The sequence below is a fragment of the Rutidosis leptorrhynchoides genome, chromosome 5 (genome assembly GCF_046630445.1).
Source record: "Rutidosis leptorrhynchoides isolate AG116_Rl617_1_P2 chromosome 5, CSIRO_AGI_Rlap_v1, whole genome shotgun sequence".
Taxonomy (NCBI): domain Eukaryota; kingdom Viridiplantae; phylum Streptophyta; class Magnoliopsida; order Asterales; family Asteraceae; genus Rutidosis; species Rutidosis leptorrhynchoides.
Genome location: NC_092337.1, coordinates 208705279 through 208721274, shown reverse-complemented (window position 1 = coordinate 208721274; position 15996 = coordinate 208705279). Strand labels below are relative to the sequence as shown.

Here is a 15996-nt window from a genome sequence, read left to right as displayed (position 1 = left end):
CGGCTTAATGACCTAGTCTTCAACTCACGACGAATTTTAGAAATCATTTTTTTTCAACTTAATGAAATAAAGTAAATTTTTGTTTTTAAATTCACACAAAACTTAAAAAGAAAACATATTAATTTCATATAAAACCTAAAAAACAAAAAAAATTCAGAATGGGGGGAGAAAACTAGTTCTTTAGTGTCTGCTAGCGGAAAAGACCAATCGAATTCCATTCTCGGAACTACACGAGAACAGAACAACTAACTCCAAACAGCATTTTCTTTTTAGAATATTTGAATCTCCTCACACTTAGGTAGATGTGGTGTCGAAATTGTGATTAACTTCATCGTCAATTTCTCTTGGACCATAATCAACTTGCATATCCGTGACTTTTTCTTTAAGCCAGTGACTAGCTTTTTCCGTAATATCCACAAATTCAACTAGCTTCACCTTTTCTTTAGGCGACAGATTGGATACTAACCGGTTACATAACTTAAAGTTCCCCTTACTTTTAGCATCAATAATCCGTTTAAAAAGTTTCTTCATTGAACTGTTAATAACGGGGTCATCTAATTTCGTATCAACAACGGGGTTCTTTATTATCAAGTCATCATTAGGTGTTACTTCATTTTCCCCACACTTAGGCGTTCTATTATTATTAAGCACTACCGTTGGAGTTGGTAAAACAACATGGTTCTTACCAATCGTTTTTATTGGTTCAACGGTTTTGGTTGGTGGAGGTTTAGATTTTTGAATCATAAAGGTGATCGTTTTGTCACCACTTTTAAGTGTCATTCTTCCATTTCCTACATCAAATAACGCCCCGGTGGACGCTAAGAATGGTCGTCCTAAAATTAGAGGAATGTTTGAGTCCTCTTCTATGTCAATGACAATGAATTCGACTAGAAAGGTTAAATTACCTACTTGAATGGGTAGGTTGTCAGCAATTCCAACTGGGTGCTTAATGGTTTGATCAAAGAGTCGAACACTCATATCCGTTGAACTTAACTCACCTACCCCTAATCTCTTATATAATGAAAGAGACATAACACTCACACTTGCACCTAAATCTGCTAGTGCATCATACATGACACAATCACTAAGTAGACAAGGAACAATAAATTCACCCGGATCACCTACCCTAGGTGGAGGTTTTGGTGGAACTGTATTCACCGGGTTTACTTCTACGGCTTTTGTTTCTTGTACTTTCTTATTCTTTTTCTTCTTCTTCTTTCCAGAAGTATCACAATTTTTATTTCTTATTACTTGCTCATACTCAACTCCTTTTCTTGGAAACGGGATGGGTGGTTTGTATGGTGTCACCACTGGCTTTACATACTCGGGTGGTGGTGGTGATGTAACTTCTTCATTGTTACTCACATCTAAAACCTTCCCATCTTCTGGAACTGGTTTTTCAGAATTTGTTGACACCATATTAACATTCTCTTTCCGAGGATTTACTTCAGTATTACTCGGTAGCTTTCCTTGTTCCCTCTCACTCATCATGCTAGCAAGAGTACCTACGTGTTTTTCTAGATTCAAAATGGAAGCTTGTTGAGTTCTTAATGACTGATCAAACCTCTCGTTCGTTTGGGTTTGAGTTTCAATAAATTGTGTTTGAGATTCAACTAGCTTGAATACCACGTCTTCCATATTTGACTTTTTCTCTTCAGTTTGTTGTTGTGGTTTATATAAGCCAGTTCTTTGTTGATTGAAAGTGTTGTTTTGAGTTGGTTGGTTATTCGGACCTTGTTGGTTATACCAGTTATTTTCGGGTACTTTTGGATTGTAAAGAATGTTTTGATTTCGATTGAAGTTTAGCTTTGGCGGTTGATAATTATTTTGATAATTATTTCCCGGCCTTTGGTTCATATAGAAAACATTCTCTCGTTGTTCCATGGTTGGTTCAATGTGACAATCTTTCAATAAGTGTGGTCCACCGCATTGCTCACAACTGATTCGTATTGCGTGAATATCTTTATTCATCTTTTCCATTCGTCTTTCGAAAGCATCTATTTTTGCGGAAACGGAATCAAAGTCATGGCTAGAATCGGCTCTAGCCGCTTTAGATGATCGAAAGATATCTTTTTCTTGGTGCCACTCATGCGAGTGGGAGGCTGTGTTATCAATAATTTTGTAAGCTTCAGTTGCGGTTTTCTTCATAATGGATCCACCGGCTGTTATGTCGATGTCTTTTCGTGTAGAAACGTTGACACCTTGGTAGAATATTTGTACTATTTGGTAAGTGTCTAAACCGTGTTGAGGACATCCTCTCAACATCCTTCCGAATCTTGTCCACGCCTCATATAATGTTTCATTTGGCTTTTGCGCGAACGTAACAATTTCTCCTTGAAGTCTCACGGCTTTAGATGCCGGAAAGAATTGTTTAAGAAATTTTTCAACTAAAACATCCCATGTGTCAATCGCCCCTTCAGGTAACGATTCTAACCAATCTTTGGCTTCTCCCTTTAAAGTCCAGGGAAACAACATGAGATAGATCTGCTCATCTTCCACTTCTTGGATTTTGAATAGTGTACAAATTCTTTTAAACGTACGAAGGTGTTCGTTAGGATCTTCATTCGGTGCACCACTGAATTGGCATTGGTTAGTTACCATGTGTAGGATTTGTCCCTTAATTTCATAATCTGGAGCATTAACTTCTGGTTTAATAATGACATGACCTTGGCCCGTGCGTGTAGCTCTCATTCGGTCTTCCATACTTAGAGGTTCTAGATTTTCCATGATTGGAAGTGTTGTATCTGAATCACAAGAGGTTTCTGATTTAATGGTTTCTTCCTCAACAATCTCTGTTTGAATGATTGGTGGTTCCGGAGGAATAATTAATGGATCAGGGTCTCGGAATTGTCCCTGAGTATTCTCCGGATTCTCAATTGTGATATTGGTTTCAAAAACTGAATTATCGGAAATTTGAGTTGAAGTACTCGGTCGACTTGATGACGAGTCTAAAGAAAAATCAACGGCAGCTATATTTGTTAAACGATGTCTTGATCGAGTTACAGGTGGTGAACGTACAAAAGGTGGTGAACGTCTTGCTCGGTGCATTCACTGAATATCCTATTAGTTTTAAAAAGGAAAGAAAAATTATAATAAGTTATCCAACCAATAGACTTTTCTGATTTTGCCCACGTTTCGAATAGCCAAAAGATGCAGCAGAGGGGCAGGATTCGTTTGGTCTCAATATAATTGAGGACTGTTTGGCTCCAATAACCCGGTCCACGTACAAATCCAACTATTACTACGAACCAGAAAATTTTGATGTCTATCAATTTAACCACTTAAAATAAATTTTCGTAATTTTAAGAAATTTAGATAAGAAGTAGAATAAAAATCTTATCCTAAAACTAGAATAGCGAGAAATAAGAGAGAAAAAGATTGCGCGTCGAAAAGTGTCGAAAAATAAAAAGGTCGAAAAATAGGCGTCGAAAAATAAAAATAAGAAAGTAGTGCGAAATACGGCGTCGTAAAATTCTAAAGCACCTAAAACTTAGTCTAAGGAATATGCACTTAAGGGATTTTACGGCAAAGCCTAAAAATTCTAGAAGTAAAAATAATTATGGCAAAACTAAACTTAATACTAAAAGTTGCGAATATAGTCTAAAAATCTAAAGGTAATAAAACTAAAAAAAAAAATTTTTTTATAGACAAAATCTTAAAAATATATTTTTTTTATAATTTTTTTTTTTTACGTTTTTTTTTTTTTTTTACGTTTTTTTTTTTTTTTTTACGTTTTTTTTTTGTTTTGTTTTTTTTTACGTTTTTTTTTTTTTTTTACGTTTTTTTTTTTTTTTTTACGTTTTTTTTTATATTTTTGCAAATATAAATTAAAAATATAGCGTTTTAATGCTCCCCGGCAGCGGCGCCAAAAACTTGATGTGGTAGCGTGAGGGTACGAAATAGTATTATTTTTAATACAAAATACTACAAAATATGACACAAGTTTTATTAATTTACGGATGGGATATACCTAAACCTTGCTACAACACTATAGGCAGTGTACCTAATCGTAGAGTAGTGTAGTTTTTAGTAAGTCCGGTTCGTTCCACAGGGAGCTGGTGATACTTACTATATTTTTAACTATATTTATACAAAATATATATAATTATATAAGTAGTAATATTATTATAAAAAGGGGGGTTTTACCGTTTAATGACCGGTTTGTCGATTCTATATTTTAAGCGTAAAGATAAATGACGATAATTAAAGTGCGTAAAATAATGACAATAAATAAAATGACAGTAAATAAAATTGCGAGTAATAAAATGACAGTAAATAAAGATACGATGAGAAATATAATAAAAGAATTATGCTTATTTAAACTTCCGTAATCATGATGTTTGACGTGTTGATTTTAATTTATTACCATGGGTTAATTGTCCTTTGTCCTGGTTTATTTGATACGTCTATCTGGTTTTTGTCCATAATATTCCATCGGTCATAAAAATAAAGTGCGAGTATCCTCGTCAAATTACCCTTATACCCGAAGTCAAATATTCCAACTGATTAAGGATTTAAACTGTGACGCAGTTATCACTTCTGTCAACAATTACACCAGTTATCACTGTATGTAATCCACCCCTGTTTTAATTAGTTTATGAATATTAATTCATCTACTTGATCAGAATGAATAATCAATTACCCAACCCAATTGATTAATTAAATGATTATAACAGATTCCATATGAACATCACTAAATAGGACAACCATAATCATTATTAATTATTAGGTTAATTAATTTGAAGATAGGTTCGACAGACTCCAATGAGTTGTCACTCAATTAGACAATACCCCCCATCTATTAATAGTCAATAGTTCAATTTCCACAAGTGTCGGTCTTTTGCCCAAACCTTAATTATGGTCCAAAGTTCAATAACCCCTTCTTAATATTTTAGCCCAACATCACGATTACTTCGGCTCAAATAAGCATAATAATAACTTAGTTACGATACATTAATTTAAAAAAAGAAGAACATAACTTACAATGATTATTTATAGCGTAGCGTTACACGGACAGAGTTTCGACTTACACACTCAAACGATCTCTATCATAAATCTTATTATTATCATAATTTAAAATTAAAATTAAGATTATTGTTATATCTTATTAAGTTAACATTATGATAGAGATATAGAATATAGAATATAGATATTTGATCGGATAAAAAAAAAGGATAGAAAAGTTGATCGAAAAAGGTTCCTCAATTTGATCGTATATCATCGCTTATATATTGAATTTTCATTTACGACCCCTGAACTATGCTCAATTAACAACTTTTTATTATTTAATATTATTCTTATTATGAATTATTTAAATATTATATTTTATTCTTGTGCATAGTTGACTCGTAATTTTTACACCGCTGCGTCGAGCGCTGAAAGTTGGTTCATGCCCCGGTTCCGGATTTTCGAACGTCCTTTCGTACAATTTTATATCTTGTACTTTGCGTTTTGTAACTTGTACTCTTGTCATTTTTAGACGTTCTTCATCAATAAATTGAACCTTTTGAATTGTATCTTGTACATTTGAGCTTTTTGGACGTTTTGGTCTTTCAAATCTTCGTTTTTGTCTTTAAATCTTCATTTTCGAGCGATTTGCGTCTTTCGTCTTCGCACTTATTTATTTAACTATTACAACTAAAAATAAGGAAATTACATTTAAAAACTTTACATATTGGAACGATATTGCTACTAAATATATGTTCATTTGGAACACTATCAATAACATTATTGTTTGAGGTGTAGATTCAAAGCGTATTATCATTATTGCAAGACTAATTTGTTATGATTTTTAATATATTTAATATGATTGAAATGAGAAGTCACGAATAGTTATTAAATCTAAATTTTACAATTATTAAATTTAATGTAGTTAGCATGATATGAATTTTGAATATAAGATCATGCAAGTTATGGTTAAATTCTTTTCACAACTTTTACCATAATTTATTATGTGGTAAATCACGTTTACTATGCTAGGACTTAATTTTCTTCTTACAATTTTATCATAATTTATTATATGGTAAATAAATCACATTTACTATGCTAGGAGTCAATCTTTAGATAGATATAGAAGTGCAGGCTATCATAAATTTACTTATTTATTTTTATGTATAACAACAACGAATGATGTGTCTGAGTGAGTTGGTGTGTTGCCTTCACTATCAGCACAAGATAGTTATTGAGCCAAAGGTTGTTAACAACCAGCATAGGATGTATACTGAACCAGCAAGACGATCATATGAAGAACTAGGAGCAGAAGAACCAGCACAGAATGGAGCAGCACACAACACTTAGACACGTTATGCTCTATTACAAGCATAATCGTTTCCCGTATTGTCTACATCAAAGGGTACTATTCAACTGACATTGAAAACGAAGTTGAAAAGAAAGGGACATGCGTCGATAGCTGACAAGTGACCTTACAAGACAACAATGGAATGCAGAAGTTTAACCCATGCGCAGTTCATGGTTTATACTTTTCAACTCCTAGGAAATCCAAAATTCTATTTGTTTGTTCAAATAGGATGTCCAATGCGGTGTTCCTGAAATTAGCTACCGAAGACGAAAGGGAGTCACGTGCTTCCTGACATAGTTGTCAGCTGAGTACAAATATTCTTTGTACCAGTAGACAATAGATCTATTACACGGTTATTAGGGCGTCTATAAATATTTGAATCCAGTATTGTGTAAATATGTAGTGTGGGTATTAAATCGATAGAGTTCAAACCTTGTATAAGCTTAATTCTTTCAAAAACCATCTAGGTGCAATCTGTATCAACCAGTTACCTATTCCGCCAAAGGATAATAGTGATTCTTTGATATTATTTCGATAAAAGAATAACGTTGAAAATTACTTATGACTCTGATTTAATTGATTGCTAATTATTGCTAATTATATACCTTAACTACTAAATAATCTTAATTAACAAAAGAATTGTATTCACCCCCTCTACAAACTTCATGTTGTTAAATCTGGACCAACAGTTCCATATATCACTAAGAATTTATTAACATCAGTAAACTAAGTAAACTAATGTCTGATAAACTTATTGATATTTTACTTTTTGATATTTTGTTTGTTAGGTCCCCGAAATGTATATAATGTTAATGTGAAACAAGCCTAAATGATGGTTCCTTAGAAAAGGGCTATATAAGGAATCTTAATAGTCCTAATTAGATAGTCATTGCATTGCAAACTAGTTTAAGAAGCTGTAGAATGTAAATCTACCGATTCTCTCTAATACCGAGTCTGTTCATACCTTACCGAGTCTCACCCAATCTTATCACATCTTCAATTCTCACTATGATCTGACCTATCATTGTTTACTAATAATCAACTCACAAAGGAGGTTCTAGCAACGGGTAGACGTCAAGAAGATCTTTATATATCTGAACGAGGTCAAAAGGCATTCATATCTACTTTGCAATCAAGAAAGTCTCGTGCCTTATTTGAGTTATGGCATAATAAATTAATGCATATTTCCTTTGATGTTATTAGTTATTTGAATAAAGCATGTAAGCTTTCGATTACTTCATAATTACCAAAGTCGCACCTATATGCTTCTTTACAATTTGTGAAAAGCAAACATTTACCTATTAATAATAATGATAAACGCTCTTTATGTGTTTTAGTTCTTTTGCACTGTGATTTGTAGGGTCCGACCCCTGTTATGTCTACTAATGGTTATTGGTATTATACAATATCTATTGATGATTATTAGCGTTTTACATGGTTCTATGCTCTTCGAACCAAATATGAGTTTGTTGATATTTGCGCATCTTTTATCAAGTTAGTTCAAACTCAATTTTCATGTAACCTCAAAGTGTTTCATAGTGATGGAGGTTATGAGTTCACCATCACCGAGTGCCATGTCCCTACATGCCTCAACAAAATGGGCGTGCTAAGCGTAAGCATAGACATATAACAGAAACTGGGCTTGCTATGTTATTTAATACTCAATCTCTCGCATCTACGCATTCAGCTTGGATACTTACATTATAAATCACATGCCATCTTCAGTGCTAAAGTTCAAGTCTCCATTCGAGCTTCTCTTTCAAACACAACCAAACTATGATAATTTTCTCATTTTTAGTTTTCGGGTATTTTTCATACCTTCTTGACTACTCACCACATAAATTACCTCCACGTAGTCTCGAATGTGTCTTCATCGGATATAGCCCTCAACATAAGGGTTATAAATGTCTTGATTTACAAACGGGACGTATTTACATCACTAGACACACGCAATTTGATGAGGTGCATTTTCCCTTTGCTGGTCAGTTGCCAAATGCTGATTTTACTGCTCTTCTATTTTCACAATATGATTTAGCTTGCACTCCTTCTGCTTATCAGCAGCGTTGCTTCTGTACCAGTTGTGCAATTTATGCCTTCTGCTACACAGCCGCCTGATTGTTCTTTATGTGATGATTATTGACAATACACCTTCTGAGGTGCCTACTGGACCTACTAGACCTACTGCTCCAGCTATTGTTACATCGACAAACACTTCGGTTGAAAGTTCATCTTGAAATTGCATGACTACTCGATCCAAATCGAGTATTTTTAAGCCTCGATACATCGTTGATCTGGCTTCTATTTCGCATAATGATCTTCATAATGTGTTACTGACAACTCAGGAAACTAAAGGTTATAAATCTACTATGAAGGATACCAAATGGCTCAATGCTATGCGTCTTGAAATGATGGCTCTCGCTCGAAGTAACACATGGACTCTCGTTCCACGACCCTAGCATGCTAATGTTATTGGGTCAAAATGGGTATTTAGAACCAAATACTTATCTAATGGCTCTGTTGATCATTTCAAAGCACATTTGGTTGCTCAAGGATTTACTCAATTTCTGGCTTAGATTATTCCATCACGTTTAGTTAAGTGGTTAAAGCTTCTATGTTTCGTATTGTTCTCTCTCTTGCCACGTTGAGCAAATGGTCCTACATCAACTAGACGTGAAAATGCCCTTTTAAATGGAAATCCCACTGAAACCATATTTATGAAACATGGTTTCTTCAATTTAGAGTTTCCAACCTATGTTTGCAAGTTAAACAAAGCGCTTTATGCACCTCAAGCCTGGTTTCAACGGTTAAGTGACTTTCTCATTTATAATGGCTTCTCTAACAGTCGAGTAGATCCATCTTTGTTAGTTTCTAAACGATTGTCTTGCATACTTTATCTTCTAGTTTATGTCGATGATATCATCTTAATCAGATATGATAATGCAACCATTCGTCGATTAATTTCTCGATTGAATAATGAATTTGCCGTTAGGGATCTTGGCAACCTAAGCTATTTTCTTGGGCTTGAAGTCACTCATATGTCATCTGGTCTTTTCCTTTCCCATAAAAAGTATGCCCTTGAAATTCTTCAAGGAGCTAATCTTCTAGGCTCCAAGCCGATTACTACTCGTTTATCTACCCTTGAACACTTTACTTCTCAATGCAGCCACTATTCGGATCCTACACATTATCGGTCGTTTGTATGTGCGCTTCTGTACTTGACTATTACTCGCCCCGATCTTTCCTATGTCGTGAAGCAAGTTAGTCAATTTTTGCAATCCCCAAATGTTGTGCACTTCAATGCTGTCAAATGCATTTTAAGGTATGTTAAAGGCACATTATCCAACGGGTTAACCTTCTCTAATTCTGCCAAACCGTCAATACTTGGTTATTTTGATGCGGATTGGGCAGCTTCATTGAAACAAGGCGTTCTACCTATGGTTATTTTATTTTTTATTATTGCGGCAACTTAGTCTCATGGAGTGCAAAGAAGCAACCAACGGTCACACGTTGAAGTTGTGAATCAGAATATAGGGCACTTGCTAACACAACAACGGAATTTGTTTGGATCACTCACTTAGTGCAAGAGCTACATGTCATTCGACTTGTTCGGCCAACTGTATTATGTATTAATAAGAGTGCAATTTTTATTAGTTAAAATCATGTTTCTCATAAGCGATCGAAACACATTGACATTGACTATCATTTTGTGCAGAAACTTGTAGCCTCGGGTCGTTTAGACACTCGTTTCGTTCCGACTACTCTGCAACTCGCGGACATATCCACTAAAGGCCTACCTCGTCCGTTGTTTGATTCGTTTCGAGTCAAGATTCATGATGTTCCTCCACCTCTTCACTTGACAGTGGTATTATAGATAATTATAGGTGATAATTGTATTTCCTAATTTACGATTTTTTAGTCCTCAAGTCTAGGACTTGTTGTAACTTATCTCCTCATGTATTTTGTTCTATAATAAATAAATAAATAAATATTATTACTGGAAAGCAATCTCATAGTTGTAGTGAATTATTGTAAAACCTCTCACATTGGTGAATGTAAAAGGACTATCTGTTTCTATGCATAAATCTTGAAATAATTTGAATCTTTTCCTAACATCAACAAAAACCAAACTTTGTTTAATAACTTGGTAACTTTCCAATCAAAAGCCGGATATATATCTATATTTAGTTAAATACATTGACACCAATTAATCGGGTAGACAACCAGGTATGGTTATTATAAGAAACTACATATATTGACAAAAAGTGCATGATGTCTTTTTTCATAATTAGGACAAAAAAGGCACAACTTTATCACAAGACTTATTATCATAGATAAATCAGTTTTATGATAACTCGGCTCTTTGAATCTAATATCATTTTGTATTCATCACGATTATAGTTATAAGATATAATCAAGAAAGTGTACAAACTATGACTAACTCATACAGAGTATCTGAGAAATATCGTATGAAATGATCGTATATGTTTAAATCTGACTACCATCGAATCTTAGAGTAGTCAAAACCAGAAAACGATTACATAATAAATTAGTTAAAATGTGTTCGTTGAAGTATAAATCTCGATCTCTTAACTGATCAATAGGAAAAAGTTTTTTTATGATATGAATGATGTACCTATTTAGGCGATGATATATATAGGGGAAGATTTAAGAAAAAAGACGTTCATCGAAAGAAATAAAGAAAATGGGAAAAAAGTATGTTTAGACGTTTCACAACTAGAAAACAACTTATTAGATTTTGGACCTTTCCAGACGATACGTCGTCCCTAATAACCTTTCTAGACGACATGTTGTCCAGGAAGTGTCGTTCCCAATCGTTCGTCCCAGAAAGTTTTTCCAGACGAAAGATGTTTTTTCCCGGACGACGATGGGGCCCACTTTGACTTTTTAACTAGAATAGAGAACAACATTTTCGAACGACATTTGGAGACGACATGTCGTTCTAAAAGAAAAATATTAAAATATTATTTGTTTTATTATTTATTTAAAATTTTTTTATAAATTTTCTAGTAGGCGACTTATTTGGGACGAGTTATCGTCCCGGAAAGTATTATAATAAAACAATGTATATTTAATATTTATTTATCGATTTAAGAATAATGAATATTTAATATTTATCAACATTACAATCCACTGTCACATATCAACGTCACATTTCACCGTCACATATCAACGTCACATTCTCCCGTCACATTCCTTCGTCAGATATCAGCATCACATTCTATCGTCCTATATCAACATCACATTCAACCGTCAAATATCAACGTCACATTTCATAGTCACATATCAACGATACATTCCATCGTCCTATATTAACGTCACATTTCACCGTCACATATCAACGTCACATTCCACCGTCAGATATCAACTTCACATTCCATCGTCCTATATCAACGTCACATTCAACCGTCAAATATCAAAGTCACATTTCACCGGCAGATATCGATGTCACATTCCATCCCCAGATATCAATGTCACATTCCGTCGTCGCATATCAACGTCACATTCCATTGTCACATATCAACATCAATGTCACATTCCATTGTCACATATCAACATCACATTCCATTGTCATATATCAACGCCACATTCCATCATCAGATATCAACCTCACATTCAACCATCACATATTAACGTCACATTCCACCGTCACATATCAACATTACATTCCACCCACTACAACAAAAGTGTACATATAGGACACCCAAATTGGTCCTATAATGTCACTTTATAGGACCTTTTGGCCTGATAGGACCAACAGGACATGTGTACCAACTAAGGCGGTCGTATAAAGTATAGACGCAAAAAAGTGTCCTAAAAGGTAATAAGATTATGAAACCAATTATCGGGTCCTATAATATAATTAACGACCACACAGAAAAGTCCTTACAAGTATATATCGAGTGACTTCTATTTAGAATGAGACATACAAAAGGGTCCCAAAAGTAAAAGAAATATATATTAGTACCAACAAAGGGGTCTCATTTAAGTTTTATATTTCTTAAGGACTAACAAAAATGGTCTCATTATTATGTTAGTACCCAAATAAGAGTCATATTATATAAAAATACTACATTAGTACCAATAAAAAATGTCCTAATGTATCGATATTCTTGTTTACTACCAAGAAAAAGGGTTCCAATATACACAAATGTTACTTTAGTACCACATAATAGGATCCTAATATAATAATTTTTAAGGTTAGTACCACTAAAAAAAGTCCTAATATATATTTCTTAAACCTTAAAAAATCACAAAATGGGTTCTAATATATAATAAGATTTTAGTTTAGTACCAAATACAGAGTCCTAATATAATGTTTTCAAGGTTGGTACCATTAAAAAAAAGTCCTAATACAATTGTATTTTTAAACAATATGGGGTCCTATCAAGTAATAGTATTAAAACCACAAACATAAAATGAGTCCTTTCAAGTCATAGTAATTCCGAATAGGTTTCTATATTCGGATCCGATTCGGATATTCAGGTCCGGTTCGAGTTCTTTTACGATTATGGTATTCAGATCGGTTTGATTATTTGGGCCTGGATCGGATTATTTGATCCATATATTCGGTCCTGGATTCTATTTAATTCAAAATTTCGAAATTCAATTAATAATTTCTATAAAAAATAATTATAAAATAAAACATAATCATATTTTAATAAATTGTACTCATAAATTGAAAAACACCAAACATTAAAATTTCATAGATAATCCAACATATCAATACTAAAATAATATTCGACAAAGAAAATAAAAACAATGAAAAGTAACGAAGAACGTCTTCGATCAAAACGTATCTTTATTAATTCAAGGGTACCACCTGCAAATAAAAAATTCATAAATTAATAAGCATAAAAGTGCATGTTATAAATAAAAATTAATATTATCACAAGTTTATGATAGACATACCGGTATGAACGTAGAAGGCCACGCAATAGTTACGCCTGTAGCATCTTCAACTTTCTTAACCGGATCAAATGGCCTAACCACATCAACACCTTTTTTAAGGACATGTTGAAGGTGTACCGCACACCAATCATCACCAATATCTACCCCGCCAATTACCTCAGTTGGATCCATGATCCTCAACCATCCTCTTCCTACCTTCTCGCTAGGGTTAAGTATATTGTGTAAAAATATTTCATCTCCAACCTAGAAATACGTATGCAAGAAGCAGTTATGAATGTTAAAGGTAAATATCAAACACATTAAGGTGTTAAATAGAAAAATACCTTAAGACGTGGAGCTATCTTCATCAATCCTCACATACCACCTACAACTTAACATTTAAATAACATGTAGTTAACATAACAAAGGATTAAAATGGTAAAGAAAATACTAAAATATAACTTGTCCGAAAGCGTACGGCAAAGCTGAATACAACCTGGCAGCTCGTTCCATAATATAGTTCTTTCAATAGAAACAACTGGGTGTACCGACGTAGCATTTTGTACTCCGATAAAAAGTATACCTGCATACAAAGAACCCATTGCATTAAAAAGATCTTGTTGGTTTCTCCTGTAACATGTAGATACAAGTTTATAAATAGTTTTTATATGAAAAAAGTTATAATAAAAATTTATCAGTTTTAATTAACTTGTCGGCTTACCTTTTAGACCCCATGTCCCAGAAGATTGTCCCAAACAGCAAAGCGATAAACGTTTTCTTAGTATGTTTGCATTCAATGTTGGTTACATGTGTAGCCTGCATGGTATTATATGAGTTAATGATACTAAAGTAACCACAAAAGGGAAGCAAGACGAGAGGTCATACATAAAAAAAACCTTACCAAAAGTACAATTTTCATGGCAACTTCCGCCCCATTTGTGACCCGTTGTCATTTAAGCTATTTGATTAGTTGTAAAAAAAAAACCATTTGTGAATATGGTATGTCGTCTTTTTGACATTATGCAACATCCTTGTTTTCAAGACATAATTTCAAAGTGTGTGTAACACATCCAATTGCAATTCAGAATCAATATTGTCACTCGAAGCATGGAAGCAGATGAAGGTGGGTGTGGGTGATGACTGTTGCACTTAAATGGATGCTGGCTACGTCAAAGCATTAGGTCTAGGAAAAAAAAGGAAATACTCAAAATCATGATGGGAAATGATACTTCACTCCATGTATCTTTGTTAATGTCCAAGTAGACACTTAAGTCTAGTACGTCTCTTAATCTTTAATCATATCTACACATGTCGAAAACATAAATTAGATAAAAAATTCCCAGGACATACAATGAATTCGAGTGATGTACACCAAGTATAACTATTTGATCAAGTTGACTCAACACTAAAACTAACTAAACCTTGAATCTCAAATCTAATATCATTGGATCAGACTGAGAAAAAGAATTGTACTTACGTTGGGTGCAAACCTTCAATGAGAAGGACGTTTCCTTAGTTAGCAATTAAAGAAAGTTGCACAGAGATAAAAGAACAAAGACCATATATATTCCATTACTCTAAGAGTCCATGAAGTATGATAAATATTTTGAAAATTTTGTTTAAATTTCTAAATCATGTTTGACACACCAGTTTGCAACTTTATTCCAAGTGAAAGACTTGAACAAAAATTTTATTTCTCACCAACAATATTAGGCCCAAATGCATCTAATATTTTAGCCTTAGTAACAATAAATGCAAACAATAGTCCAAATGAATAAATTGTAGTAACCTGAGTGATACGGTACGGTCAGTACCCCATTAAAATAACGACAGTATGATGTCTACTGTTTTAGAATTCCAATGGAACTCTAATGATATTGGTGACATAGCAATGCTCCAATTCACTTGCCAAAGTAAAATTAAAAGCGCAACATTTCTTAAATCTAATTTTCTTTTGTGTTACATATGTTGGTTGCTTAAAGAGTTGTCCATAAGATGTTATGATCATTTTTCTTTGTAAGTTCACCTATCAACTATTGTAATTTATTCGTGACTAAGGTTTTAAGATACTTACTTATACAGCGGTTGAAAAGTTGTTCGACCCAACCATTTTGACACCTGCAATATGAAAACTATATACTCTGTATTATACAAGAAGCTATATACTCGCCTTTACAAAAAGTTCTATAAAGCATTTATGTACTCTTGCAAGCAAGTTCATGAAGCAATTTCATTATTTTCCTATCACCATACACGAGATTATAGTATTAGAATACAGAGAGAGCATAATAGAAAAATGGCCGATTTACTTCCTGGCATATGAATTGTTTATTTATATAAAATCAACACATATACACATATATAGAATCAAAGATGATATATTTGTACGTGTGTATATCATCAAAGACTCTAGCACTAACATGTTTACACGATAAAAAATTAGAGATTTAATGTTAGGGTTTCGAATTCATACCCTAAAAAGGAAAATTGAACGTAGAGATGTGAAATGTCCCGTTCTTATTGATTAAAAACGTTCCATATTAATTGATTTCATTGCGAGGTTTTGACCTCTATATGAGATGTTTTTCAAAGACTGCATTCATTTTTAAAACAAACCATAACCTTTATTTCATAGATAAAAGTTTTAAAAAAAAAACTTTACGTAGATTATCAAATAATGATAATCTAAAATATCCTGTTTACACACGACCATTACATAATGGTTTACAATACAAATATGTTACAACAAAATAAGTTTCTTGAATGCAGTTTTTACACAATATCATACA

The 15996-nt window shown here is 33.4% G+C and overlaps 1 protein-coding gene across 6 annotated transcripts; it reads right to left on the bottom strand.

Moving 5' to 3' along the window:
- Positions 1-12946: 12946 nt before the first annotated feature.
- On the bottom strand, positions 12947-15526 carry LOC139846951 (uncharacterized). Of its 6 annotated transcripts, XM_071836539.1 has the most exons (7): positions 14997-15504; positions 14109-14390; positions 13929-14023; positions 13704-13790; positions 13552-13592; positions 13229-13471; positions 12947-13139 (listed from the first exon to the last, which is right to left on the bottom strand). In XM_071836539.1, the coding sequence occupies exons 5-7, from the start codon at positions 13573-13575 to the stop codon at positions 13122-13124; spliced, it is 285 nt and encodes a 94-aa protein (XP_071692640.1). In that variant the 5' UTR covers positions 13576-13592; positions 13704-13790; positions 13929-14023; positions 14109-14390; positions 14997-15504; the 3' UTR covers positions 12947-13121. The 6 variants fall into 6 exon arrangements, with proteins under 6 accessions (XP_071692640.1, XP_071692636.1, XP_071692635.1 ...); XM_071836535.1 differs by lacking the exon at positions 13552-13592 and having other exon boundaries at positions 14109-14509; positions 14997-15524; XM_071836534.1 differs by lacking the exon at positions 13552-13592 and having other exon boundaries at positions 14997-15524.
- Between the last annotated feature and the right edge of the window lie 470 nt (positions 15527-15996).